The sequence below is a fragment of the Mus musculus genome, chromosome 2 (genome assembly GCF_000001635.26).
Source record: "Mus musculus strain C57BL/6J chromosome 2, GRCm38.p6 C57BL/6J".
Classification (NCBI taxonomy): Eukaryota; Metazoa; Chordata; class Mammalia; order Rodentia; family Muridae; genus Mus; species Mus musculus.
The window spans coordinates 52,146,207-52,171,427 of record NC_000068.7 but is presented as its reverse complement, the minus strand read 5'-3'; the positions used below and the strand labels follow the sequence as shown (position 1 = coordinate 52,171,427).

Below are 25,221 nucleotides of genomic sequence, written 5' to 3'. Positions count from 1 at the left end.
GTGTGTAGCCCTGTGTAACTGGGCTCATTGATGTGGGAATACTGAATATTTCATTGATGAAATAATAAAAAAGTTGACCCGGCATGTTCCTGGGCTAGTGCCTGCAATAGGCAGGCCACGGGACTCCCACCAGGTGATCTCACTCGTGCAATCTCTCCAGCGCCCCCAACCCAGTTCCTCTCACTACCACACAATGGCCCATGCACCCCACGGTCAGACATCTCAACACCTAGTTACCCAGTAGAATTAAAAGTCTTTAAGCTTTTAGTTAACCAATTAGATTTGTGTATCAATACAATTACAATTTACAAGATGCCAATACAATAATTTCAGAGCCAATTGATAATGATAAAAGCTTTATTCCAATATTTCTAACCTTGTGAAATCATATCTACTTGTGGCTGGTAAACGCCACATGGGTTCACATCCACAGCCATTTTCCTTCTCTCTCTCTTTCTTTCTTTTCTTTCTTTCTTTCTTTCTTTCTTTCTTTCTTTCTTTCTTTCTTTCTTTCTTTCTTTCTTTCTTTCTTTCTTTCTTTCTTTCTTCCTCCTCCTCCTCCTCCTCCTCCTCCTCCTCCTTCTTCCTCCTCCTCCTCCTCCTCCTCTTCCTCCTCCTCCTCCCCCTCCCCTCCCCCCCCCCCCCCCCGTCTCGATCTCTGCAACTCTTCTCACCGACGCCCTTTTCCCTCTCCAACCAGGCTTCCTCTGCACTATTGTAATTGGACAAGGAAAATCCTGTGACATCTCATATTCTTGAAACTGCCCCACTGGCATAACAAGTTCAGTGGCCACTTATAATGCAGACATATTCACTACTGTTTATGCTTCCCTGGTCAGAAGCTCAGGAATAATCTAGACATTTGCATTTGTCGTTAGGTTAAATACCGCGAAAATTTTGACAAGGAGAAGGGCAAAACACCCAAATACAACCCGAAAGACAGCCAGCTCTACAAAACTATGAAAGATGCCAACAACCTTGCAAGCGAGGTATGTTCCTTCATTGTGGTAAAGGACATAACATACTGTTCGCCATTTTAATCCCATTTAAGGAGCATTGATCACATTCATGGTGCTCTTAAATTACCACCACTATTTCCAAAGCTTTGTAATGGCCCCAAACAAATCCATGAAGCAACCCTTTCTTCCCTTAGCTCCTGGTAACGTCTCCTTCATACATGGAATCCTACAGTATGTCTCTTTGTGTCCTATTTTATTTAGCATAGCATTTCATAGTGCAGCATTAATTAGCACTATATCCCATTTTATGGCTGAGTAAAATTCCAGTGTGTATGCCACACTTTTTTTTAATGATACCCGTTTATCTATTGATGGACACTCCGGTCATTTCTACTTTTTGGCAGCTATGCACAAAGTGGTTTTCCTTCTCAGCCACCCCCAGAACTCGTTTCATGAACGGCCATCTTCCTTAGTGCTGTTTCCCATTTCCTACATATGTTAATTTCCTTCTTTACCACCAGGTCAAATATAAGGCTGACCTGAAGAAACTCCACAAACCTGTGACTGACATGAAGGAGTCTCTGATAATGCACCACGTCCTAAATACAAGCCAGCTCGCCAGTTCTGTAAGCTCCATCATTGGTTCCAAAAACAACGCCTTTCAGGCATTGGCAGCACATTTCCTCCTCTGAGCTCCTATGGTCTCCTCTCTGCTATGGATATATTCTGTTTATCACAAAATTACTATTTGGTGATAGTCCTCCAAATTACATTAATCTACCAATTACTACCAATTACCAATAAAATACCATCAGCTGCAATGCCTCTCAGATTGTAAAAATGCTTCTGTTAGGGCTAAGGATGTTGCTTTACAGTGTTTACCCCTGGGTTTGATGCCCAGGAGGAAAACAAAAACCAGATAGCTCCAGTTCCTGTAAGGATGTACGAGTCATCTGAAACAGCCTCTTGCTTTCAATGACACCTTCTTAGAAGCAGCCACACCAGGGCAGTGTTTACATCTGGTATTTATCAACAGTGCTGCACTTGGCATTTTTATCTACCCAACCATTTCCTTTTCTTTTTGGAGGGGTTTGTTGGTTTTCAGGGGGGATGACAGGGCTCTCTGCATAGCCCTGGCTGGCCTGGAACTTGCTAACCATTCTAGCTTAGAACACACAGACATCTGATGGCTCTGCCTTTTCGGTGATTAAAGGCGTGTGCCGCATGCCTGGTCCTTATACAGCTTCTCTAAGGAGACTTTGTAGAGACTTCCCACTGATGTGTTTCCTTGCTGCTTCCCCTCAGTACCAGTACAAGAAGAACTATGAGAAGAGCAAAGGCCACTACCACACAATACCTGACAACCTGGAACAGCTACACCACAGAGAAGCCACAGAGCTGCAGAGTATCGTAAGTCCATCAAGATGGCTCCCCACTCCAAGCTTCCATTCACCACAGTATCAAAAACCAGTATCAAGTCCACTCTAAGCATGGGTAGACTCGTTTTAACAGCCATTGTTTGAGAAAATATTCCCAGGTGCTGGGGCTTGAATTTGGTAACATTTTGAGATAAGTATATTAACAGTATTTATACATAATAGAGAAATATACATGCTGTAGTGTTTGTTATTCATGTTATGACAGGGCTGGAAGCATGGCAGTTAGTTCCCCTATGTCCCAAGCCAGGAAACACCAAGAGATGACAGGGAGTGCAAGGGGAAGATTTTACTGGACAAGTGACATGATCAGATCCAGCACTGGAGGAGTCTCTGAGTGTTATAATTTTTCTTAGAAGAAAGAACTTACTACTTACATAGTCTTGTTACCACAATCTTACCATTATGGGGTGTCCTGGGGTATTAGCCAGAGGGCTGAGTTACTATAGGTGCTCCCACATCCCGGGTAAAGCAGTGTGTTACCTCTTCCTGTGTCCCATCATAACCAAGAGCACTGAGTTGAACAATGCCATTGAGGTCATGGGTGGAAGGGCCCTTGTCTTTCTATCTCTCAGTTTCTCCTTTGTGAAATCTTCTGTATATGTAACCCCCTTACATATATCTTCTGTGTATGTAAGGAGGAGGCAATTTGACTTGATAATGTAAGGCTTATTCAGTCCAGCTATAAATTACATTTCCTTTAAGTGCAAAGCTATAATAAATAGTAAAGTACATAGACAGTGGCGCCCCAGGGGGAGCTATTTGCTTTTAAAGCCTCACATGTTCTACAGTCAGTGGAGACCACAGGTGTCTGGTAGTAATAGTTATTATGAAAGAACTAGAGGATTTATCAGAAATATCAAAAAATGCTATTTATTGTCAAAATTCATATATCCATATCTTGGATGGCCTCATATATGGGCATTTTTCTCCAAAAATCATTTCCAAAAACCAATATTTTTGCCAGCTAATTGTTGCCAATGATTCTTTTGTGTTTCTAAATTAAATCTAAACACTGTAGATTGTTCTTTTCAGACAGCATTGACTCTCCATCCACAGACATCAACTTAAAAGGGTCCACATCTGTAACACAGTAGAAAAGTTATTTTGAGTGGCAATAAGCTGAGCCAACTAGACAGAATTCGTCAACTGAAAGCTCTTTCCCTAGTTGGGCAGTGGCCCAGTCCTATAATCCTGGTACACAGGAAGCTAAGGCTAGAGGACTCAAGTTCAAGGGCAGCCTGTGCTTTATTGTGAGAACCTGTCTCGGATAATATTAAATGAATCAATAAATTACTGTCTGTAGATAGAGTCTCTGTCTAGGAATTGACAAGCAGTGAAAGACTTAACAGACCTTCTCATCACTAGGTGAAATACAAAGAAAAATATGAAAAAGAACGAGGCAAGCCCATGCTGGACTTTGAGACTCCAACATACATCACTGCCAAAGAGTCTCAGCAGATGCAGAGTGGGGTAAGTCCTACACTACACAACAGTGACACCATCAAACCAAAGAATGCCAGCTCAATCAGGAACCTTTCCAGCCTCCTAGAACATTGTCCCAAAGTGGTAGGAGGTACAGCTTTGTAACCGGAAATCTTGCTCACTGCAGAAATTCTACAGTTCAATTATTTTCTTTAAGATGTTTTGAGTAGTATTTGGCATACATGTTTTGTTCCAACATTTTCAGAAAATCAGAATACACTTATTTCTAAAACCGAAAAAAAAATTATGTGGAGTACAATTTGAATTTTTCTTTACGGAATGAAAAGTTCCCGCTGCACAGGTGCATTATGGCTTTGCCACAAACGCCACTTAGTGGGATGCCCCAAGCCAAGCAAGAGTGGACCTGTACCTGTACATCCATGTTTACTGTGCCAGTGTTTCCTACAGCCAAGTGAGGCAATCAGGCTACTTTCCCATCAACAGATAAATACATATGGGAAAGCCATAAAGAGGGAGTCATGTGACTTGCATGGAAATAGATGCAACTGGAGGTCATCATGTTAAATAAGCCAGGCTAAGACAATTGTCCTATGTTTACAGAATCTAGATTTTTTTTTAAAGGACATTAATACAGAGAGGAAACTATTTGTGAAGACCAGAAGGGAAGAAGGGAAGAAAAGAAAGACAAAAAGATGTAGCCTGAGATGGGGTGGGGGTGGGGGTGCGGTTATGAACAAAGTATATTATATATATGTATGAAAACCCCAAGTCAAATGCCATATTCCCTAAGTGAAAAGCAGAGATATTTTATAAACAAACCTTTTTCACTTTGAATCTTTGTGGAGAATGGAATTTTACTTAAGACTCCCAGGGAAATGAGCCCTCTGAGGGTCTTGTTTGCTTCTTCTCCATGAAGCCTGTCTCCAAGTATAATAGCATTTTTTTTTAAAGACAAGTAGTTTGTGGACTTTTCTGGTATGTGGAATGCAGGTCATGGAAAGCTTTAAAATAGGTTCGAATAATTGGTGACTCTGAATTGGGCATTATAGGAGTGCTCCTGCAACTTTTGGGGAGATTTCAAACCATGAAGATGAGAAGTTGCAAAGGCATGCTTCTAATATCTATTCCTGGTCTCTGTGAGAATGGAGCTGAAGAGATCAGGAGAAAGGAGAATAGCCCTTTCTCTCAATCATGGATGGAACCACAGATTCCTATGCTCCTGCCTCACTGTTCACCAAGTCTGTTCAGGGATTAAAATAAGCCATGAGCCCCTTGTTGCTTCCCTCGGGACCAAGAGGACATGACTGTCTGGCACTGTAATTTCAGGGCCTAACAAAGCACTGGCACATGCTAGATGTTGGCTGTTAAATGAAGGGATAGTAAGGGAGGATACAATAGGGGCAGTGGTATACATCTGTAACCTCAGCACCCAGGAGGCTGGTGCAGAAGGGTCATGGGTTCAAAGCCAGCCTAGCGCATCCCTTAAACAGTCAAATGCATAAGAATAGAAAGTGCCAATGCAGATTCAGTCCCCCAGGCTTTTTCTTTCTACTTTCATCCCCCGGAGCTGCTGCAAATCTGAAATAAAATACTTTGTCCTACACATATACATATATATATATAGTGAAGGAACTGAAGAAGTGGCTCAGGAGTTAGGAGCACTGGCTGCTCTTTCAGAGGGTCCAGGTTTGATTTCCAGCACCCACATAGTAGCTCACAACTGTCTAAAATGCCAGTTCCTGAGGAATCTAACACCCTCTGCTGGCCTAAGCAGGCAAAACTCCCATACATATAAAAATACAGTACAGTACAGTACAATACAATGACGTTTAAAGTGGGCTCAGTGTGTAAAGCACTTGAAGCAAAAGCCGACAACCTGAGTTCCATCTTGAAGACCCACAAGTCCCAAGGAGAGAAACAACTGCTGAGAGCTGCCCCCTGCCCTCCATGCTTGTACTGCAGTGTACATGCTGTGGCATGTGTATGCTCCTGTCTTCACACACATGTCACCCATAATATGGAAATAATAAAAGTGAATAAATGGGACAGTCTCAGGAAGAGAGCAGATTTCAAGCCGGTGGCCCATTTTGGTTAAGGTCAGCTCCATCACAACCTCAGACAGACTTCAGGGAGTCATCAACAAACTTCAGAGTTTCTTTGGAGCCATTTTCTGCCAGCAAAATATTTCCAGAACAATGAGACAGCTTCCAACACGTGACTTTTGTCAGAAAGAAAACATACTTTCCTTCTTTGGACCGAAATGTGGATTCTAACAGAGTCTTTGTTTTTTTCCTTCTCACTCATATTAGAAAGAATATAGGAAAGATTATGAAGAGTCCATTAAAGGCAGAAACCTGACGGGCCTGGAGGTCACGCCAGCATTGTTACATGTCAGACATGCAACCAAAATAGCAAGCGAGGTAGTAACCACGTGGGCTTCCCCTTCCCCCTTCACCCAATAATCACACTAATGATTCATCGTGTGTTCCTGCCTGGGTCCCACCTGACTCAGCCTTTCAGGTCGCGTTTCCATGTTTGGTACTACTGTCTAATCTATGACCCGTTTTAATTCTTCTAATTTTTAAAATGAAATATCTAATGAAAACATGCCTACCTTAGTTGTCTATAGAAAAATCTAATAAAACATGCCTACCTAGGCATTCTATTAATTTCCAGTCTTGGATTTAATTATTAACAGCAACTGTGAACCACACACCCTGCATCTTCTCATGTATTTACTTACTCAACCATGGACTGTTAAAAACTGGAATAATTGTCATACTTATTTATTCATTGATTCATTTCAGTTTAGTTCTGGCTTTTCACCTGTGAGAATGATCCAGGCTTTCTTGTCAGTTTTGTTGGTTTTATTTTTGTAATCTAGAAAGAGTATAGGAAAGACCTGGAAGAAAGCATCCGAGGCAGAGGTCTCACTGAGATGGAAGATACTCCTGACATGCTGAGAGCCAAGAATGCCACTCAGATCCTCAATGAGGTAAGACCATGGCCAGCCACTGCACGCACATAACTCATAATGCACCTTCATCCTACCCAAGGGAGACCAAGAGAAAGGGAAAATAAGTTTTGCATTCCAAACTTTATACCCAGAATAATTATTAACTGCTAAATAAAATTCATGTCAATTTCTGATGAGTAGATATGAAATCAGTATGTGTCTCTAGAGGTTGTCATAACCCGCTAGTATCTAATATTACTTGATTTAGTTGTGATGTGCTCACAATGGTCACTTAAAATATCACACCACACTGGAATGGCTTGCACCTAAATCTAATCCTAATATGTACCAAACCAGATTTAAACTTTACTTTCTGTATTAACGGACTTCCCTTGATTAATGTTGCTGTACCTAGAGCAGGATGAACAAGCATGCCATCCTGTCCATTGAGGTAGCTGGCAAGGGCAGCATCTGCAACCACTGAGGAGCGTGTTATGTGGATTTTTAATTCATTCTGTCTCCCTACTCAAAGAGAGTAGGGGACCTTTTTCTTTAAAACGAACAAACAATTCTTCTACAGAAAGAATATAAGCGAGACCTGGAGCTGGAAGTCAAAGGAAGAGGCCTGAATGCCATGGCCAACGAGACTCCAGATTTTATGCGGGCCAGGAATGCTACCGACATTGCCAGCCAGGTCAGCGCTTCTGGGAAGGCGCGCCTCTCCAAATGGTGGCCATGGTTATAAGGACGTGCTGTTGGTCCTCTGTCATTTTCCTTGTTTGACAGTGACATATGTTTAGCATCTTTAAGCATCTGCTGGATGAAATATAATATAAAGCCCAGGGTCTCTTTGTCAGGCTCCTTCTGTCTCTGCCTTTCTGAGTCTACAGCCACTGGGGACATCAAAAAAAAAAAAAAAAAAAAAAAGTGCCAAAGCTGGAGGACCGAATGACTTCGTGGAACTGGGGCAGATTCTGACACCCATGTTTCTTACTCAATCCACTCCGTATGTGGCACTAAGAATGCCTTCATTAGATTGTGTTTTTTTCCCGGTGCTTTATAGACCTGAATTTTAAACACATCTTTGTAGGCATCCAGTGTTGTCTAGGGCTCCCTGGTGCCAGGTCTTATGTAAACAACCCCCTGCCTTCCTGTCTAGCTACCTGATTATCCCTTTGCCTGAAGTTATTTTGCCTCTAAGTGGACAGTCAGTCTTTCAACAGGCAAGACCTTTCCTGCGTCTCATTAGTTAATATAATTCAATAAACACTGACAGGAAAAATGGCTCAGCGGTTGAAGGCGTTGGCTCTTCCTGTGGAGAGCCTGGATCAGAACCGCAGCACCCTCATGCTGCTCACTGCCCTCGGTAACTTCATTTCCAGGCGCTCTGACATCTTTCTCTGGTCTCTGTAGGCAGCAGGGGTGCATATGATGGGCAAACATACATACAGGTACACCACCTGTACATAGAAAAATTTAAAACTTTAAAGAGTCTAAACACAACAGAAATGTATTGAGTGCCAGAAGAAATAAATATGATCACTTCTTCATTCAACCAAGCTAAGAGGTGCTGCTATGCATATGGTGAGCACTCACCAGACTGTTGGCTGTCCTTTCACAGATTAAGTACAAGCAATCGGCAGAAATGGAAAAGGCCAATTTTACTTCTGTTGTTGATACCCCAGAAATTATCCATGCTCAGCAAGTGAAGAACCTTTCCAGCCAGGTAAGGTTTGCCTTAGGGCAAAGGCTTCTGTATCCCTAAGGCATTGTTTTCTCGGATCTCCATCCCCCACCGCCACCACCACCGCCACACCAAACCAGAAGGCCTTTACTTCCAATGCAGATCTGAGTCCGAACTGAGATTTCAGATTGAAAGATAGATTTTGAGAAGGGTTTGGATGTGGGTACCTCAGTGGCAGAGTGTGATAGCCTGGGTCACTAAGCACAGGAAGAAAAACCTCAAAACACTGTGAGGGAATTTCCAAGTTCTGAAGAGGGTATCTGTGGTATAATTCCGGATTCATGAATATGTTAGCATCTGTTATAGTGTGGGTTTAAGGTGTGTGAGCACAAGCAGAAGACCCAAAGTAGACCACCCACTCATGGCTGAGGCCGAATGATCTACGTGAGCCACACAACCACGGCACGCCAGGCTGGATAGCTTCCCCCTTCCTGCACAGAAGCTGGGTGTGGTGGCACACACCTGTCACCTCAGTACTTGGGGAGAAGGGAACAAGAGGCCAGTGTGGGCTGTCCCACAAACCAAACTAAACAAATATAAAACACAAAAATAAAGACCAACAGGACATATTAATTTGTTGTCCTCTTCAGTGATGATCAGGTTATGCCTGCATGGGCAAACTTTCTGTCTGCTGCAATGGAAGGGCTGGTCTAGGTTTCCCGGCCAATATAACTATGGGGCTCATCCCATCTATTCCTTGGAACCTTTTCCCAGAAAAAGTACAAGGAAGATGCAGAGAAGTCCATGTCATATTATGAGACTGTCTTGGACACGCCAGAGATGCAAAGAGTCCGCGAGAACCAGAAGAACTTCAGCCTGGTAAGTCTCTATTTCCACTAAGGCCCAGCCCACTGGTGGGATCCAGCAGGCTAAAGTGGGGTGGCTTTGGGGACGCACACTTGGTATCCCATGAAGGCAGAGGGGTGCACATGAATCTTCTCTGGGCTTACTCTGTGAGCATGAAAGTGTTCCCTGCTCAGTAGGTGGCCTGGTGTCACTAAATACAAACTATCACTATCTTTTAACCAGTTTTTTTAAAAAACTGGTGACATGTCCTTCTAAAACTAATTCAAAGCAAGAAATACTTTTAACATTTTTATGCACTTTAGGTTCTTAAAATTTAGTTTCTGTTTCTGGGGGCACACATAGCTTGGCATTAGAGCATGGGCTTCATGACGTCTGAGGTTTCAGGTTCCACCCCAGAAAGTCTCTAGCAATACCCCATCACTAAAACTCGTTTCTCTCCCAAGTTCTTATTAAAGAATTGACTTTGACCACCACATTGTGGTTGCAGTGGCATGGGCTCTCATTGATGTAAACTTTTAACCTCCCATCCACAACACAGAGTAATTATAAAGCATGTAAAGGGAATGTTGACATCTTAACAGGATATTTTACTCTTTCTTTATAGCTTCAATACCAGTGTGACCTTAAAAACAGTAAAGGGAAAATTACAGTTGTTCAAGACACGCCAGAAATACTGCGTGTTAAAGAAAACCAAAAGAATTTCAGCTCGGTACATTTACTGTTTGCTTTCCATCTAATGCTAACCTAACAATGGCGTTCTCTTTAAGAAGGTCCGTGGGCCCATGCTGACCCAGGCAATTAACCTCTAACTTGTCCAGTTAATGCTAGTAGGTCCCCGATAAAAGCCCCCAACTTCTAAATCATCACTCCTGAGAACATTTGGAATAACTTAAATCTAACAAAATAACTTTCTTTGTATTCTTTAATCTCAAACAGTAACTCCGACAGTAACACACATTGTCTTGTTCCAAGAAGGTGGATTTCTTTGTGATGTGGTTTTCTATTAGCCTTCTCCAAAATAACGGACTGACTGTGCATTTCTTTAATGAGTTCTGTGGTTTTTAATCGTTTTGGGTTTTTTTTTCTCATCCTGTATTAATATCCTGTGATATTCTAAATAGAACTATCAAGAGCTGGAAAGTGACCAGCCTTGCCTATATGATTTCAGGCTTTGATTCTGACAGGAGAACATCAGATGCTGTACTTCAGATCTTGCCTGGAGATACCGTGTATTGTCTTGGTTTTCACAGAGGCCTGGCACTGCCCTTTCTCCAGGCATTGCCCAGGTTTCCCTCTTTGTGGTTAACACTCTCCTGATTCTGAATGCCCAGGTTTTATATAAAGAGGATGTATCCCCGGGGACGGCAATTGGAAAGACGCCTGAGATGCTCAGAGTGAAGCAAACGCAGGACCACATTAGCTCGGTAAGGACACGTCAGTCACTTGTGCCATTCTCCGCCTGTCTTGGATAAATCTGTGACTTCTGAGTTACACTCAGAACTTGACACCAGAAACAGTGTCCAACCTAAAAGCAGGTGCCTGTGCACTGCCGTCATCACATGCTATATGCTAGTGGAGGTTTTGATGAAGACGAAAATAGCTGTGGAAAGCAGAGGCTTATGAGAAACTACATCCACATCAAAGAGTAAGCCTTTCTGGAGACTCGTGTGTGGCTACATCTGTCCTAAGCAAGTGGACTGTTGGTTATGAGAAGGCTGGTGGGCAGGAGGCCTCTTCCTACTTCTACATACCCTGATTCCAGTTGCCTCCCAAAACTGTGAAATGGAAAAGCCCAGAAAAATAATCCTTTCTGATAATATAAATCTATGGCTTCCCATCTTATCCTACCTGGGGCACGAATCATCCCTTCATTCAATATAATCCAGAAGGAAGTGCACACTGCCTGTCCTCGCTAGCTGCCTGCATTGGCAGATTTTACTCCTGCAGTGTTTGTGTACAGTAGCCATAATTTTATTAGTGACAGCCCCAGAGTAAAGAGGAACAATGCTACCCAGTCAGATAAGCCCAAGAGCTTCACAGTGCTCCCTCTGTGTAAAACAAAAACAAAAACAAACAAACAAACAAAAAAAACCAGCAAAGTATTGCACAAAGGAAGTACAAATGCTGGAGGCTGAGGTTGCTTGTGATAGAATAGAATAAATTTTCTATCTATACATTTGAAAAAGAGGTGGAAGGGAAAACGTGCTTGTTTGCTGCCGTGGCTCAGAACTGGAAAACAGGAAGCCACCACGCATGGCAAGCACTAATTAAGAAAAAGGCGGGGGCAAGTGGACCTCTTGTGAGTCTGAGGTCAGCCTGGTCTACACAAGTGAGATCTTGTCTCGAGACAACACAGAACTAAAGAAAAGTTATGTGTGACTCTGTGGTAGGATGTGTCCTAAATATTACAATCTCCAACCCCCGTGAATACAGGACACTGATCAACCACACATATGTAGTAGGAAGAATTCAGCATGCAGTAACACCTTTCTGTCCCCATCTCCATGTAGGTCAAGTATAAAGAAGCAATCGGACAAGGAACTCCGATCCCTGACCTGCCCGAAGTGAAACGCGTCAAGGAGACCCAGAAGCACATTAGCTCGGTACTGACTCTTACTTGGCATGCATTTGTAAGACCCTCTCAATCGGCACCCTAGTTTCATCCACCCCTTCCTTCTGCTAAAGGCCCCCCCAATACCTGGGGATGCTGTGACTCCTCCCTTGTCCCCCTCAGGTTGCCAGGAGACCTCAGTCTAGCAGTAGCTCACTCCCTAGTACTCCTTGTTATACTCGAACTTCTCCGTTGCCAACTTCCTTTTGAATTCTCTGTCCACTAACCTGAAGAAAACAAAACAAGCCCAGGGGTTCTGTGTTGCATTGGGTTGCAGTAATTTCTGTAATTTTGTTTGATCCAGGTGCTCCACTTGCCTCAGCCACCATGTGCATTCATGGTGTGTACCACCAAGCCAGGCTTAGGTTGAAACTTATTAAGGAAGGAAAGAAGGGAGGGAGGCAGGGAGGGAGGGAGGAAGGAAGGGAGGGAGGGAGGGAGGGAGGGAGGAAGGAAGGAAGGAAGGAAGGAAGGAAGGAAGGAAGGAAGGAAGGAAGGAAGGAAGGAAGGAGAGAGAGACAAGAGATTTAGAAAGTGGGGATCACTTACTGTGTTTTTTTGTTTTGTTTTGTTTTGTTTTAATGTCTATTGATGATAGCCCTAAGAGGAAACATAGATTTAGGGCAGGGACAGAGGACACTGTTCAGTGATGGAGCACATGCCTACCATGCACTCAGGCCCTGAGTTTGGTCCCAACAGTGCAAATAAAACATAAAAATACACACAGGGAAAAAAAGACCAGGCAACAAGCACTGGCTTCCTTGATCCTGTAATCATTCAGACAGAGACGCTCTTCCTGGAAGGCAAAGTCTGTCAGCTCGTATGAGATGTCCAGCTAGGGATCAGCTGAGGCTCAGTAGAGCTGGGAGCGGTGATGCGAGCCTGTGGTCCCAGCACTCAGCAGGCTGAATCAGGATTTCTGGGAGGTTAACACTAGTCAGGGCTAAGTAGCATAAGAGCCTGTCCCAAAAATAGAGGGAGAAATAAAAGGTAAAACGGTAAGAATTGTATTAGGAAATACATAAAATTCTCAATGACTCTGAAGAAGTGAGAACTAGAACACCACATGGTTAGAAAATTCTAAAATAGACATGTGCTTTGAGTACAAATATGTAGGCATAGTTATGCTCCAGGCACTAGCCTGGGTGCAGTAAAATGGTTACTTTGGATTTGGTTTGCTTTTATTTTTGTTTTTTTTGGTTTGGGTTTTTTTTTTTTTTTGATGGGGTGGTTACTGGAAACTGAACCCAAGGCTTTGCACGTGCCAGTCAAAAGGGTTCTCATTGTTTATTAAACTTATTATCGTCATTTAAAGCATTTTAAGAAGATACTAAGTATTGGCTGTGGAAAATGCAAAATTGAGTTTCTAGTTTTCTAGTGGGCAAAATTTCTACAAATATTTATGGACTTCTTTTCCTCTGTCCCTGAGTTCATCTTGCAAAGGCAGCTTGCTTTTATGGGCGCTCAGCAAAGCTCCCTCCCGGAGCTATAATCTGAACCATTTGTGGTGACTCTGCTTTCTGGGTATTCTAATTATTCTGCAGGTTATGTACAAAGAAAACCCGGGAACAGGCATCCCGACCACTGTCACTCCAGAGATTGAGAGAGTCAAACGCAACCAAGAGAACTTTAGCTCGGTATTTACAGATACATGAAATAAGACATTCTGTCCCATAAAAAAACTACCAGAATAACCTCCCGTTCTACTTTTCAAAGTAACAGCTTAACGACTCAGTGTGTGTTTTGTGTATCATCCTCTGATGAAAACCACCTGACCTGATGCAGAATTGGCCACTCTTCGCTCTTTAACAGTTTCAGCAACTGACTGGTGTGAGCTAGATCTGAAACACTGTTAGCAGCATTAACAAGCTTCCTTGGGGTGCTTGAACCCTGGAACCCAGTGCTTCCTGCTGTACCTAAGACATAGCAGTGTAAAGTGCATCTGTAAAGTTGTCACTTTCAGAACATTACCCTGACTAAATACTGCTCTCTAAAATCGCCCTCCTCACCCACACCCCAACCTACCCCCTTCCTCCGTCTCTGCTTGTTTTGAATGTTTTCTGGGTACTTTCTTGTATCTCACAGGTTTTGTACAAAGAAAGTTTGGGAAAAGGAACCCCTACAGCTATCACTCCAGAGATGGAGAGAGTCAAACGCAATCAAGAGAACTTTAGCTCGGTATTTCTTAGGGGCAAAAAATCCTGACCCTAATACTTATTATAATACGGTCACATTAATATCTTTAACAAACAAATGTAAAATTACTAAGTTCATATAATGAAGGAATGATGCCAGTATTACTTCAGATTTCCACCCAAATCTAATGAAATTTTTAACAATGGTGTGAAATTTTAACTGTTTTCTTTAAATCACTTTCCTTAAAAACCCATAATTTCTCAGTTTCCTTCCTCCAGTCTAACTAGTATGGCACAGGTCAAAAGTTAAATCTAACATCCTTCCCCAAAGGTCAGTACTAACCAGAATCATATTTACTGTGACTTGATTTTTTTTTTTAAATATTTGTAGCTTTTCCTAAGTGGTCATGTTTCTTAAAACATCTTCATTTGACAACAACAGACCAATTTATATGGCTCAGGAAGATTTACTTATGTCAGGGAGCTCTGTTTGTTTGTTTGTTTCCTTCGGGATGTATTCAGGATCAGTAGTTTAAATGTTCATAGAGATTTATTTAATCTCAAGTCCTCTGTTTTTCAATGTTGTCTCTAACTCATTATAGATAGTAACTTCAGTTAGCTTACGTGCTGTCTGGTCGAGCCCAATCCTCTCTATTTGAGAAGTTATACATAAGCTAAGCAACCCTGTGTGTGCATCAGTGTTACCAGGAGACCAACTACTGTACAGGGGACAACTAAACGCACAACGGCAGTCCGCACTTGCTCTATTTTGCAGGTTTATTTTCGTTCTTTGTAAGGACAGGAACTCGTGGTGATTTATTTTAAGATGAGATCTACCTGAAAGATGGATCCATTGCTGATGTGACTGTTGGTTCTGTGCACGCAGATACTGTACAAAGAGAACCTGAGCAAGGGGACCCCCTTACCTGTCACTCCAGAGATGGAGAGAGCCAAGCGCAATCAAGAAAACTTTAGCTCGGTATTTGCGAGAAAGTTCCTTTAACTCCATATTAAAAACAATTTCGATAAAACAAAATCCTTACCATTTACCCCTTTATAATAATTTAACAAATACTTGGGGGAAAAAAACCCCACAAACAAAAAAAACCCTCACCAACTGAATCCTTCTGCCATGGATATTTTACTTACCATTTTAAACCAATGCTTTGTACTTTCTGAAATACCCCTTAAACCTTCTTTAAACCTTCTTTATGTTAGATGTGTGGGTATATCTGTATTAACTTTGTGTCTGTATGTGGTGTTGGGAATTGGACTCATGGCCTTGCATGGGTTAAGCCAGTGCTCTACCACTTAGGCCCCTCCCTTAACATTTTGAATTGGTTCTTTTCCTTTTCAACATTGTTAGTCTTGGTCCTCTTGAAATTAAATGACTTCCAAATGACCCAAAACTGGGAGCTTGTATTTCCTTGGAAATCTTTCAATCTGATGTTTCTGGGTTAGTGCAACAAGACACTGGTCCAAGGCTGTATGTGAGAACAGCTCCCTGGCTTGGGAAAGTGGTGACTTGACCACAGGTCCTATGTGCATAGATAGAGATGGACTCAAGTATTGGAACCAAAAGACTTACTTTGATAGTTGTTCTAAACGAGCCATCACATGACTAGAAATCTATGCTTTCCATTTTTTTTAAAAGACAGGATCATCCTATGTAGGCTAGGGTGACTTTAAACATGCCACCCTCCTGCCTCAGCCTCCCCGGCCCTAGTTTCATAGGCATGGTTTTATAAAACATGCTAATTAAATCAGAACATGAATTTACATTATTTTCTTTTATTAACTTATATTCCTTAAAAAAAAAAACCCTTACCAGAATAAATTACTTGTTATCCTTCCATATAAGGAACTTCTAGGCTTGAAATGGAGATTTATGTATCTTCTGAAAACTGGATCCACTCTTGGGGAGGAGGGTTGACCTGAAATTCACTTCATTTTGGTTGAGTACTTCCTAACAACTGGCTCTCTCACACAGTAGAGCAGTATCTCCTTTGGAGTCCACTTTGTGTTTTGTCCCTAATTACTGCTTACTAACAACGTCTCCGTAACCGTGAGTTTCATTGTATGTTGATATTTCTTTTGAGCTGTCTACTGTTTTTTTCTATGAGCTCATTATTCCTTTTGGGGGGAAAGTTGTTGCCTTTTAAAATTTTAGTCATTTCTATATCACAGTGAATTCTTGTATATCTGTTTGAAACTATTCTAATGGCCCTGGACAACTTTTTCTTTGTTAAAGTATGATTTGTATTCTTCTCACAGGTTATGTTAGACAACCTTACCCAGCGGTGCACAGGCCTTTTAGATACACTAGGCAAGACTGTATATTAAATGTAGACTTTCTGTAACCTTAACAAAGACCAAAGTAGCCAGAGAATACAGATTCAGACTGTAGTTGTAAGTGCCTGCTATGCTCTAAGACACACGTTTTATGTAGAAAAGAGAACTGTTCGCTGCTAACTTGATAATGTTATCTCTTCCACATACTGAGCATGTATATGATCTTGTAAAACTGTTTGTATTTCTTCTTTAATTCTTAGGCTAGAGTAGGGATGAGCAATGATTTCTCACACAGTGCAGGGCAGTAGGTGTGGTCTCTCCTGCTGGATGTCTGTATCTCATAGGCTTGTGTTCTCCAATGCTTTCTTGTGTCATACAGGTGTTGTATAAAGAGAACCTTGGGAAAGGGATTCCGATCCCCATCACTCCAGAGATGGAGCGAGTCAAACACAATCAAGAAAACTTTAGTTCGGTATTTAAAAAAACAAAAAAATAAAAACAAAAAACAAAACCAACCTTTTAACTCATCCCAGTTTTTTAAATATGACCTGTTTTGTAGCTAACTAATGCTACCATTCCCTATGGTTCAGTTTCCTTACCCCAGTTAAACATTAACGTGATCATTAAAAGTATTCCAGCTTTAGAAAATAACAACAATGTGTTGACCTTGCTTTGGCAAATATGATGTGAACATGAAGCTTCAAAGCAGCGTTCTGTGAAGCTCTGACCCCTGGCTCACTTCCTATCCTAACCTCCCCCTGTCCTGGCACTTACATAGTCTTTCTAAAGTCTCTTTTTAGTCTCTTATCTTACTCTAGCTACCTTAAAAGTAAGTGTTCCCAATATGTTCACCCAACTAAAAAATACTTTGACTTCTTCAGAAAGTCAACAAAAGTATGTATGAATCGTCCCATAGATAATACTTATAAAACTCGTCATCCTTTCCATGATTTAAGAAAATAACTTTCTTGGTTTGGTTTTCTGTCTCTGCCTTTCCCTCATAATGATGACAACTAATGTCTCCTTTTGTAGTGTTCTTTACTGTATATGCTGCAGAAATGAGCTCAGACAACAAAATAACAGAACCTCTTTAATTCTTCGTTTCTGTGGCTTCCTCCTGCAATCCTTCTGTCTTACAGGTTGAAGCTTTTGGTATCTCCCCATCTCTAACTCTTCTTCCTCCTCCCCCCACCCACAGCCAACTGCTCCCCAGGAGAGGAAACATGACTGAAGGCTTTCTGTTCTGCCTGCTTTCATTTCATACAGGTGCTATACAAAGAAAACCTGGGGACAGGGATTCCCATCCCCATCACTCCAGAGATGCAGAGAGTAAAACTCAATCAAGAAAACCTTAGCTCGGTATTTTGGAAGGCAAGGGGGGTCTCACCCAGATGCCACTTAACTGCAGAACCTCACTCATCATGTCATTAAGCCCTCTTCCCTCCCTTTGCTTCTAATGTCTCCTCGTTAAAGGATATTCTTTCTCATTTTATGTTTTTGATTTTTTTTTAATTTCACCTGATGCTTTTAAACATATTTTAAAAAGGAGTGACTATTTTAGTTTGTAGATAACAAAATCAAGTTCTAACCATCTCAAATCTATGCAATTGCTTAGGAGGTACCATGCTTACAAAAATGAGGAGGGGGAAAAGCCCTCGACAGTGTGGACGACTCTAATAGCCTTTCCTAGCTAGCAGTTTAGGTCCTTGCTTCCATGGCTCACAACTTCGCAGCCCAGTAACAGCTTCCTTAAATAGCACATGGCATCTTGTCAGCATATAACTCCTGGCTCCTGTATTATTTTGTGCCAAAGAATTTGACCTTACCTTGAAATTGTCACAGCAAATGAAATGTCACTTACCTCTGTTTCTCTGCTACTTTCTTACCATGCAGGTGCTATACAAAGAGAACATGGGCAAGGGAACCCCTTTACCTGTCACTCCAGAGATGGAGAGAGTCAAACACAATCAAGAAAATATTAGCTCGGTACTCTGACAAAGAAAAAAAATGATTCCTTCATGATTTTAAAACTACTTCAATGACTTAAAAAATAATTCCTATTAATCCTATTTTAAAAGGCACCTTAAGTCTTGTCCATTTCTTGACCACATTTATCCTTTGTTCCTACCTAGCCTTAACTTCATAACAGAATTGCTCTATTGCCTTTAAAATTCTAATATCAAGGTAACAGACTTTCCTACAAAATATTCTTCCGCTCATCTCTCCTATAACTTACTGTTGTACCCAAGGTCTCTTTGTTTTGTGTGCTTGAGAAACTGGGGCGTTAGGGACCTTGATGAGTTAAACTGGAGGGATAATGAGGCTCTCTTGGATGCTGAACGCGTTGATGATTCTGACTGACCCCACCAGATTTGACTCTTTTGTAGTGCATATAATCAGTCAGCAAGGCTTGGCACAGACTGAAGCGTGCCCTTCCCTTACACTGAACTAGATCCCGGGTCGTACTGTGATAGACGTGGGCAAAGAGATCTTGGGAAAGTAGCTCCTGATCCTCGTCCATAGATAATGACGTCAGCTTGATATGGTGGTGTTTTCACAACTGAATAAGCTACTGAAAAAGGAAAGCGTCGAGACTTTTTGTCTTACTGATTTTAATTTTGGTTTTGTCGTTTCTACTATGAAACTCAGTGCTAACAATAACAATATTTCCTTCATGCTTGTGCTCTCTGGTATTAATCTGTCCGTGACTGGGGGGCAGAGTCTGTGGGGACTTTAGCTGTCAGTAGTGAAGATACTGCTCAGCGTCTATACTGCCTGACGGTTTCTGCTGTTCATCAGAATTACCTGAACACTGGTTAAAACAGGTTTCTGGGTCTGACCCATGTCCCCTGTTTTGCCAGTAGCCGCAGTATAGAGCAAGGACAGGCATTTCTAGTAAGTCACAGCTGATACTGACTCAGCTATTCAAGGACTTAGAGAACTGCTGGAAGACAATCCCTTAGTGACATTTCCCAATTCTCCCAGGTTACTCAGAGGGACACTGAGGAAGAAGACATTGAGGTTGAGGGTTTATTTATGACACAGGTCTATTGCTTTTACATGCTGGTAATGTAACTGCTGAAAACATTTCTCGCGGCTGGTAAGTGTGACATACTTAGTGACTAAAGCAAGCAGGACAGAAAGATAGAAGAGTAAGTGAAACACTTGCCTGGAAAGTCTACAGTTTTATTCCCTATGAGGTCCTGTGCTGCAAAGGCACACATTAAAGAGTTGTTGTATTGGGGCAATTTCAAAATACAGACCCACATGGTAACTCCCAATTAGGTGATGTGTCAGGAGACTGATAGTCACATACTAGTAATAAAATGATGGTAGGGCTTCCTCCTTTCTGGAGCATCATGGTTCTCACAGGGCAAGGTTGTACTATAGAATGCGTGTCTTGCTCTAACTACAGTCAACTTTTCCTCTGAAAACACTGACCGCTGTCTAACCTTAGCGCCTAAATGGCTTGGTGCCCAGAGCCGCATCAAAAGTTAATATACTATTCCATTTCTTCTTTTGGTAATTGTAACTCTTTTTTGTTGTGTCTCCTTTTGGATTTCTGGATCCACTGGACTCATTTAGGTTTTGTACAAAGAAAATGTGGGGAAAGCCACCCCAACCCCTGTCACTCCAGAGATGCAGAGAGTCAAACGCAATCAAGAAAACATTAGCTCGGTATTGTCTTGAGAAATGAAAAGTGCTTCTGATTTTACAAAGTAACTCTTGCAGTTTGGCCTGCTCTTAATCCCATCCTAGGTGAAAAGCAAATAAAATGCCAGCTGTGCTCTTATCTCCTCTAAGCACCCCACAACACTCACCATTGCCATTAACCACTCTTGCCTTTTTTCTTGAGCGCTAGTTTCACTAGTAGCAGTAGGTTACACCTAACATTTCCCTCTCCCACCCAACTGTATATATGTTTAATAGTGAATATTGCCTCCTCGTGAGTGACTTGTAGGTCCGCCTTTGTTTCTAACAGGTGCTATACAAAGAGAACATGGGGAAAGCAACCCCCACACCCTTCACTCCTGAGATGGAAAGAGTCAAACGCAATCAAGAAAACTTTAGCTCGGTATTTGAGAGTAAAAATCAACCATTACAATTCTAACAAGCCTGACCATCACGGCGATACCACTAATTCTTCTCACAGGGTTTCCAAGGCCTCTTGATACCTTTTCAGATTCTTCCTTGGCCACTTAAAAACATCCACCCACCTTTGCTAGTTCACACTGAGTTCAAGTCTTATCTCTCGCTTTTTACTGTAACAATTTAATGGCTTTCTCCTCCTGAAGTGTTTCTTATACTGTGTGACATAATTGGGCCATAACAATAGCTCAACGGTGACTTCTCAGAACTGTGTTTTTTTTTTCCTTTGCTCTCTGATGTTGGGATACTCTTGGCTCCCCTAGGTATTGTACAAAGAGAACATGAGAAAAGCAACACCAACGCCTGTCACTCCAGACATGGAGAGAGCCAAACGCAACCAAGAAAACATTAGCTCGGTATTTCCCGATTCAATAGAGCAGTGGAAGACCTTGGAATTAACATTTTAACATCATGAAAACATGCCTTTCTCATTCAACTGAAAACACACTAAAATTTAAAAATAATGGATAATGCAACATCTTGGGAGATTTTTTTTTTAACATCATAAAAATGTGCACTTCTTTTCCTGAAAATGTACACTAAAATTAACACAACTGTGCTTTTTCCATTCCAAACTGTACTAAACATACAATAATCGCCTATGGTGTTCTCCTCTCACATTTGACTCTAAGGTCGTTTCTCATAACCAGCTATATAACAAATTGACCCCCCCCTTAACATCTTCAACCTTCTGCTGTTATTTCTAAGGTACATTATTAAATAGGTAATGCTCTGAAATTTCTGTCTTCACTTTGATATTCTTGTGTCTGGAAGACTCTGACTTTTTTGTTTTGTTTTGGCATATTAGTTTATGTAATCTGGACATTACCTAAGAAAAATGGTCAGTATCAGATTTAATGCAAAAAGTGTCATTAAGTATTCTGGTCTGTATTGCAATTCCTAGTAAATTCAAGAAGACACTTTCTTTCTCTCTTTCAGACTTATACTGTGTCCCTTTGACTTTGAAAATGAAACATTTTCATTTCCAAAGTCAAAGCAAGTCTTGTGTCTTCTGATACAAGTCTTGCCAGTCCTTGTGCTGATCTGGTTCACTAGGTCCAAATATCTGGCTACTGTCTTTTGACTTAAACTAACCTCGGCAGTTACTTCCATTTCAATCTGTTAGTCTTTGAGCTTAAGAATTAGAACAAGGCCATGTATGCCATGTACTCATAGACGTGTCTCTCCTCCATAGGTTCTTTACTCCGATAGCTTCCGGAAACAAATACAAGGGAAAGCTGCCTATGTGCTAGATACACCAGAGATGAGGCGGGTTAGGGAAACCCAACGGCACATCTCAACAGTAAGTCGAAGACTCTTGTTTAAATATGTATACATTGATATGTATGTGTGCAATGTGTGTGCAGTGCTCACAGAGGCCAGAAGAAGGGTATCAAATCTCTTGGACTGGAGTTACATACGTTTATGAACTACCTCATGTGAACTGGGAACTCAACACAGATCCTCTGTAAGAACTTGTGCTCTGACCCACTGAGCTGTTTTTCCAGCCACAGAATCCTTTATGATTGGCTGACCAGCCTGCTGGAATATATTCAAACAGAGATGGTCACACTACTATACTACTGTGTCTTCAAGAAGTAAATTCCTATTTCAGGTGAAATATCATGAAGACTTTGAGAAACACAAAGGCTGCTTTACACCAGTGGTGACAGACCCTATCACTGAACGAGTAAAGAAAAACACACAGGACTTCAGTGACATTAACTACCGAGGTATTCAGAGAAAAGTGGTGGAAATGGAACAAAAGCGGAATGACCAGGATCAAGATACCATTACAGGTAACTGGAAACAAATTGATACCAAGTGGAAGGCAAAGGACCCCAACCTGAGCAAGCCCCATTGCCAGTTTGCAAAGCTGAGACCTGAGAAGTGCCTTCTGCCACCTTTGCTCTAAGAAGACCAGAACCTAAACTAAGTAGGAGAAGCCCAGCCTCCTGTGATTGCTGATGCTCTTGCTTGCTTCTCTAGATACAGGCAAATGCTACAACATTTGTTCTGAATACTCGCTTTCTTTTCAGGTCTGCGTGTCTGGCGTACTAACCCTGGTTCAGTTTTTGACTATGATCCGGCAGAAGACAACATTCAATCCCGAAGTCTGCACATGATTAATGGTATACCCATCCACTACTGTCTAGTGGACTAGAATCAATGAATGTTCTTTCCCTCCAGGGTTTTCCATCTTCTGAGCTTGCTTGGTGGCTGGTGAGCCAAACTAAACTAAGTATGCTTGCTTTAGGAAAAGATTTGGACAAACTGTTTCACTTCCGGTCTCCTTCAGATCCCATTATCATTTCTATATTCTTCTAATGAGAAAAGTTACCCGTTGTTAGAGAAAAAAAATTACATGGGCAAAGGGAAGAGAATATACACACTCATCAGGACCATTTTGAACTATTTGTGTTAGGGGATATTCATACTGTCTGCTCATGTAGAAAATAAACCAATGGGTCAGACCTTGTTGTACACTCCTTTAATCCCAGTAATCAGGAGGCAAACAGATCTCTTTGAGTTCTATCTTAGCTTATTCTACACATTGAGTTCCAGGCCAGCCAGGGCTACATGGCGCAACTTTTTTAAAAAAAAAAAAGTAAAGTATCATGCTGTGCTGTTCTTTTTAAAGTGAAGAAAGCTGTGCTGTTCTTTAAAGGCTTATACTGTAGTCTGTGGATAGAGACCTGTTCTACCCTGACACAATTTTAAGATTGTGCCCACAAGACCATGAAACATAGGAAAGGAACCTCCATCCATCTGGAAATGAGTGAGGTCTTTCTGGAGAAACCAAAAATGAAGTGTGAATATGACTGCTCTCTCTATTTGTTGAAGTGAGCCAGGAAAGGGTATGGTGGTGGGAAGGCCCATAGTTAGACAGATGACTTGAATGTGATACCTCCTTGAGCCACTTAGGCCACCTTTGTCTATTTAAATTCTCATGCATAAAGAAGAACAGCTACACACTAGAGGAATTATAGGTCAGCCATAGCAAACTGCTTAGAACTATGCTTGACAAAACAAAACAAACAAAAAAAAAACACAAAAGTGCTTCCCTCCCATAGGAATCTTATCTTTTCCACATGTCTTCCAGTCCAAGCTCAACGCCGGAGCCGGGACCAGTCAAGATCTGCCAGTGCACTGAGTATCAGTGGGGGCGAGGAGAAATCTGAGCACTCCGAAGCTGCGGACCAGCGCCTTTCCACATACAGTGACGGAGGTGCCTTCTTCTCTGCAACTTCAACAGGTATAAGGAGACTTTTCCAGATGGGTGTGGTTGTGTACACCTGTAATCCCAGCATCTGGGAGGCTCCCACAGGAGGGCTGCAAATCTGAGGCCAGCCTGTGCTACTCAGACTTTGTCTCAAACACAACCACAAAAACCATTAAGTGAATAGTACTAACAGTCAAGAGGTCAGTCAGCTCACTGATTGTTCTAAACAATATTTAAAATTTAAAAGTTACTACTTTGCTGAGAAAAAACTAGAATTATGTATGGAGTTGCATGTTTAAGGACCTTCATAATTTTACTAGCTCATCTCTCCATAGGAGTCACTGAGAAGACATTGCTTGGCTGGTAAGCACAGATGTGCTGTCTACCACATGCCTTTATAACCTGTTTCTTCCTTCTCTGCAGCTTACAAACATGTGAAAACCACTCAGCTCCCACAGCAACGGTCATCTTCAGTTGCCACCCAGCAGACAACACTGTCCTCTATCCCATCACACCCGTCTACTGCCGGGGTAAGAGTAATGGGCACAAATCACTAGACTTGTGTATTTGTTTTTAATTCAGACTGTAAGATTATACATATAGATAAGTATGTAAATACATCCCGCTAGGTTCATAAAGCAGTGCGTGTGTGCGTGCGTGCGTGCATGTGTGTGTGTGTGTGTGTGTTGAGGGCTGACTACTTGGTATTAGATAGCCAATTAAGGGGCTCACTCCAGACTAATTCTCTTCTCTCAACAGTTGCCTATAGCTCTTCATCTAGGGGCACGGCCTTATAAGATTTTTACGAATCGTTGTCATTGTTCAGGTCCTTTTTGGGTAGCCATATGTGGAGACTTCATGGGTACAGCTTTCCTGTCCTATATATTAGGGACAATCTTGTCTGTAGTAGTCCTGGTCCTATTGCTTCTTTAATGGGGGATAAGAACTACACTCATCTGCAGGTATAAATATTTAGATGCAGTCAGAGATTTTACTGGGTTAGGAAAGTGGCAGTACTGGGTCCTCTAGGTTCCATTGGGTAAATGGGTAAGTATGATTACTCTCCATTGAGCAGGCCTTAAGTTCAGTTAGATAGATGTTGGTTATAGCTAAGATATAACTGCCATTATTGCCTTTTAGGGATATCTTGTTGTGCGGTCATTGTGAATCACAGCGGGGTAGGATTGTTGATTTTTCTCCCTTGGCAGCATGTGCAGCACTTTCAGATATGATAAGAGCTAGGAAGAAACTCTGAGGTCAGATCCAGCTGGATTTCCATTAAATCCAGTACCTGAAGTGGGTGGTGGCTTAAACAATAGAAACTTAGCCCTACTAGGAAGCAGTCAAAAGCAACAGGAATAGCCTATATGGTTTTGGAATCTCTTGGACCCTTCTACTGACAACTCCAAAAGAGGTTTTCATTCCTAGTACTAGAGGTTTTTGTTTTGTTTTGTTTTGTTTGA

At 41.7% G+C, this 25,221-nt stretch overlaps 1 protein-coding gene across 29 annotated transcripts in view; it reads left to right on the top strand.

Annotated features, from left to right (window-relative positions):
- Positions 1-25,221, top strand: part of Neb (nebulin) — a 202,159-nt gene that overhangs the window by 167,371 nt on the left and 9,567 nt on the right. For 7 of the 29 annotated variants that reach the window (XM_006497751.1, XM_011239032.1, XM_006497774.1 and 4 more), the window contains 23 exons: positions 879-989; positions 1,481-1,585; positions 2,265-2,369; positions 3,764-3,868; positions 6,151-6,261; positions 6,726-6,836; positions 7,378-7,491; positions 8,419-8,523; positions 9,256-9,360; positions 9,953-10,057; positions 10,680-10,772; positions 11,859-11,951; positions 13,504-13,596; positions 14,045-14,137; positions 18,280-18,372; positions 19,972-20,064; positions 20,369-20,461; positions 20,799-20,891; positions 21,731-21,838; positions 22,151-22,334; positions 22,575-22,667; positions 23,639-23,791; positions 24,182-24,288. In XM_006497751.1, the coding sequence (XP_006497814.1) occupies positions 879-989; positions 1,481-1,585; positions 2,265-2,369; positions 3,764-3,868; positions 6,151-6,261; positions 6,726-6,836; positions 7,378-7,491; positions 8,419-8,523; positions 9,256-9,360; positions 9,953-10,057; positions 10,680-10,772; positions 11,859-11,951; positions 13,504-13,596; positions 14,045-14,137; positions 18,280-18,372; positions 19,972-20,064; positions 20,369-20,461; positions 20,799-20,891; positions 21,731-21,838; positions 22,151-22,334; positions 22,575-22,667; positions 23,639-23,791; positions 24,182-24,288 (2,466 nt within the window). Of the gene's footprint in view, positions 1-878; positions 990-1,480; positions 1,586-2,264; positions 2,370-3,763; positions 3,869-6,150; positions 6,262-6,725; positions 6,837-7,377; positions 7,492-8,418; positions 8,524-9,255; positions 9,361-9,952; positions 10,058-10,679; positions 10,773-11,858; positions 11,952-13,503; positions 13,597-14,044; positions 14,138-14,980; positions 15,074-16,765; positions 16,859-17,652; positions 17,746-18,279; positions 18,373-19,971; positions 20,065-20,368; positions 20,462-20,798; positions 20,892-21,730; positions 21,839-22,150; positions 22,335-22,574; positions 22,668-23,638; positions 23,792-24,181; positions 24,289-25,221 lie in introns of all 29 variants that reach the window. The other 22 variants (XM_006497776.1, XM_006497758.1, XM_006497759.1 and 19 more) reach the window with 22 other exon arrangements.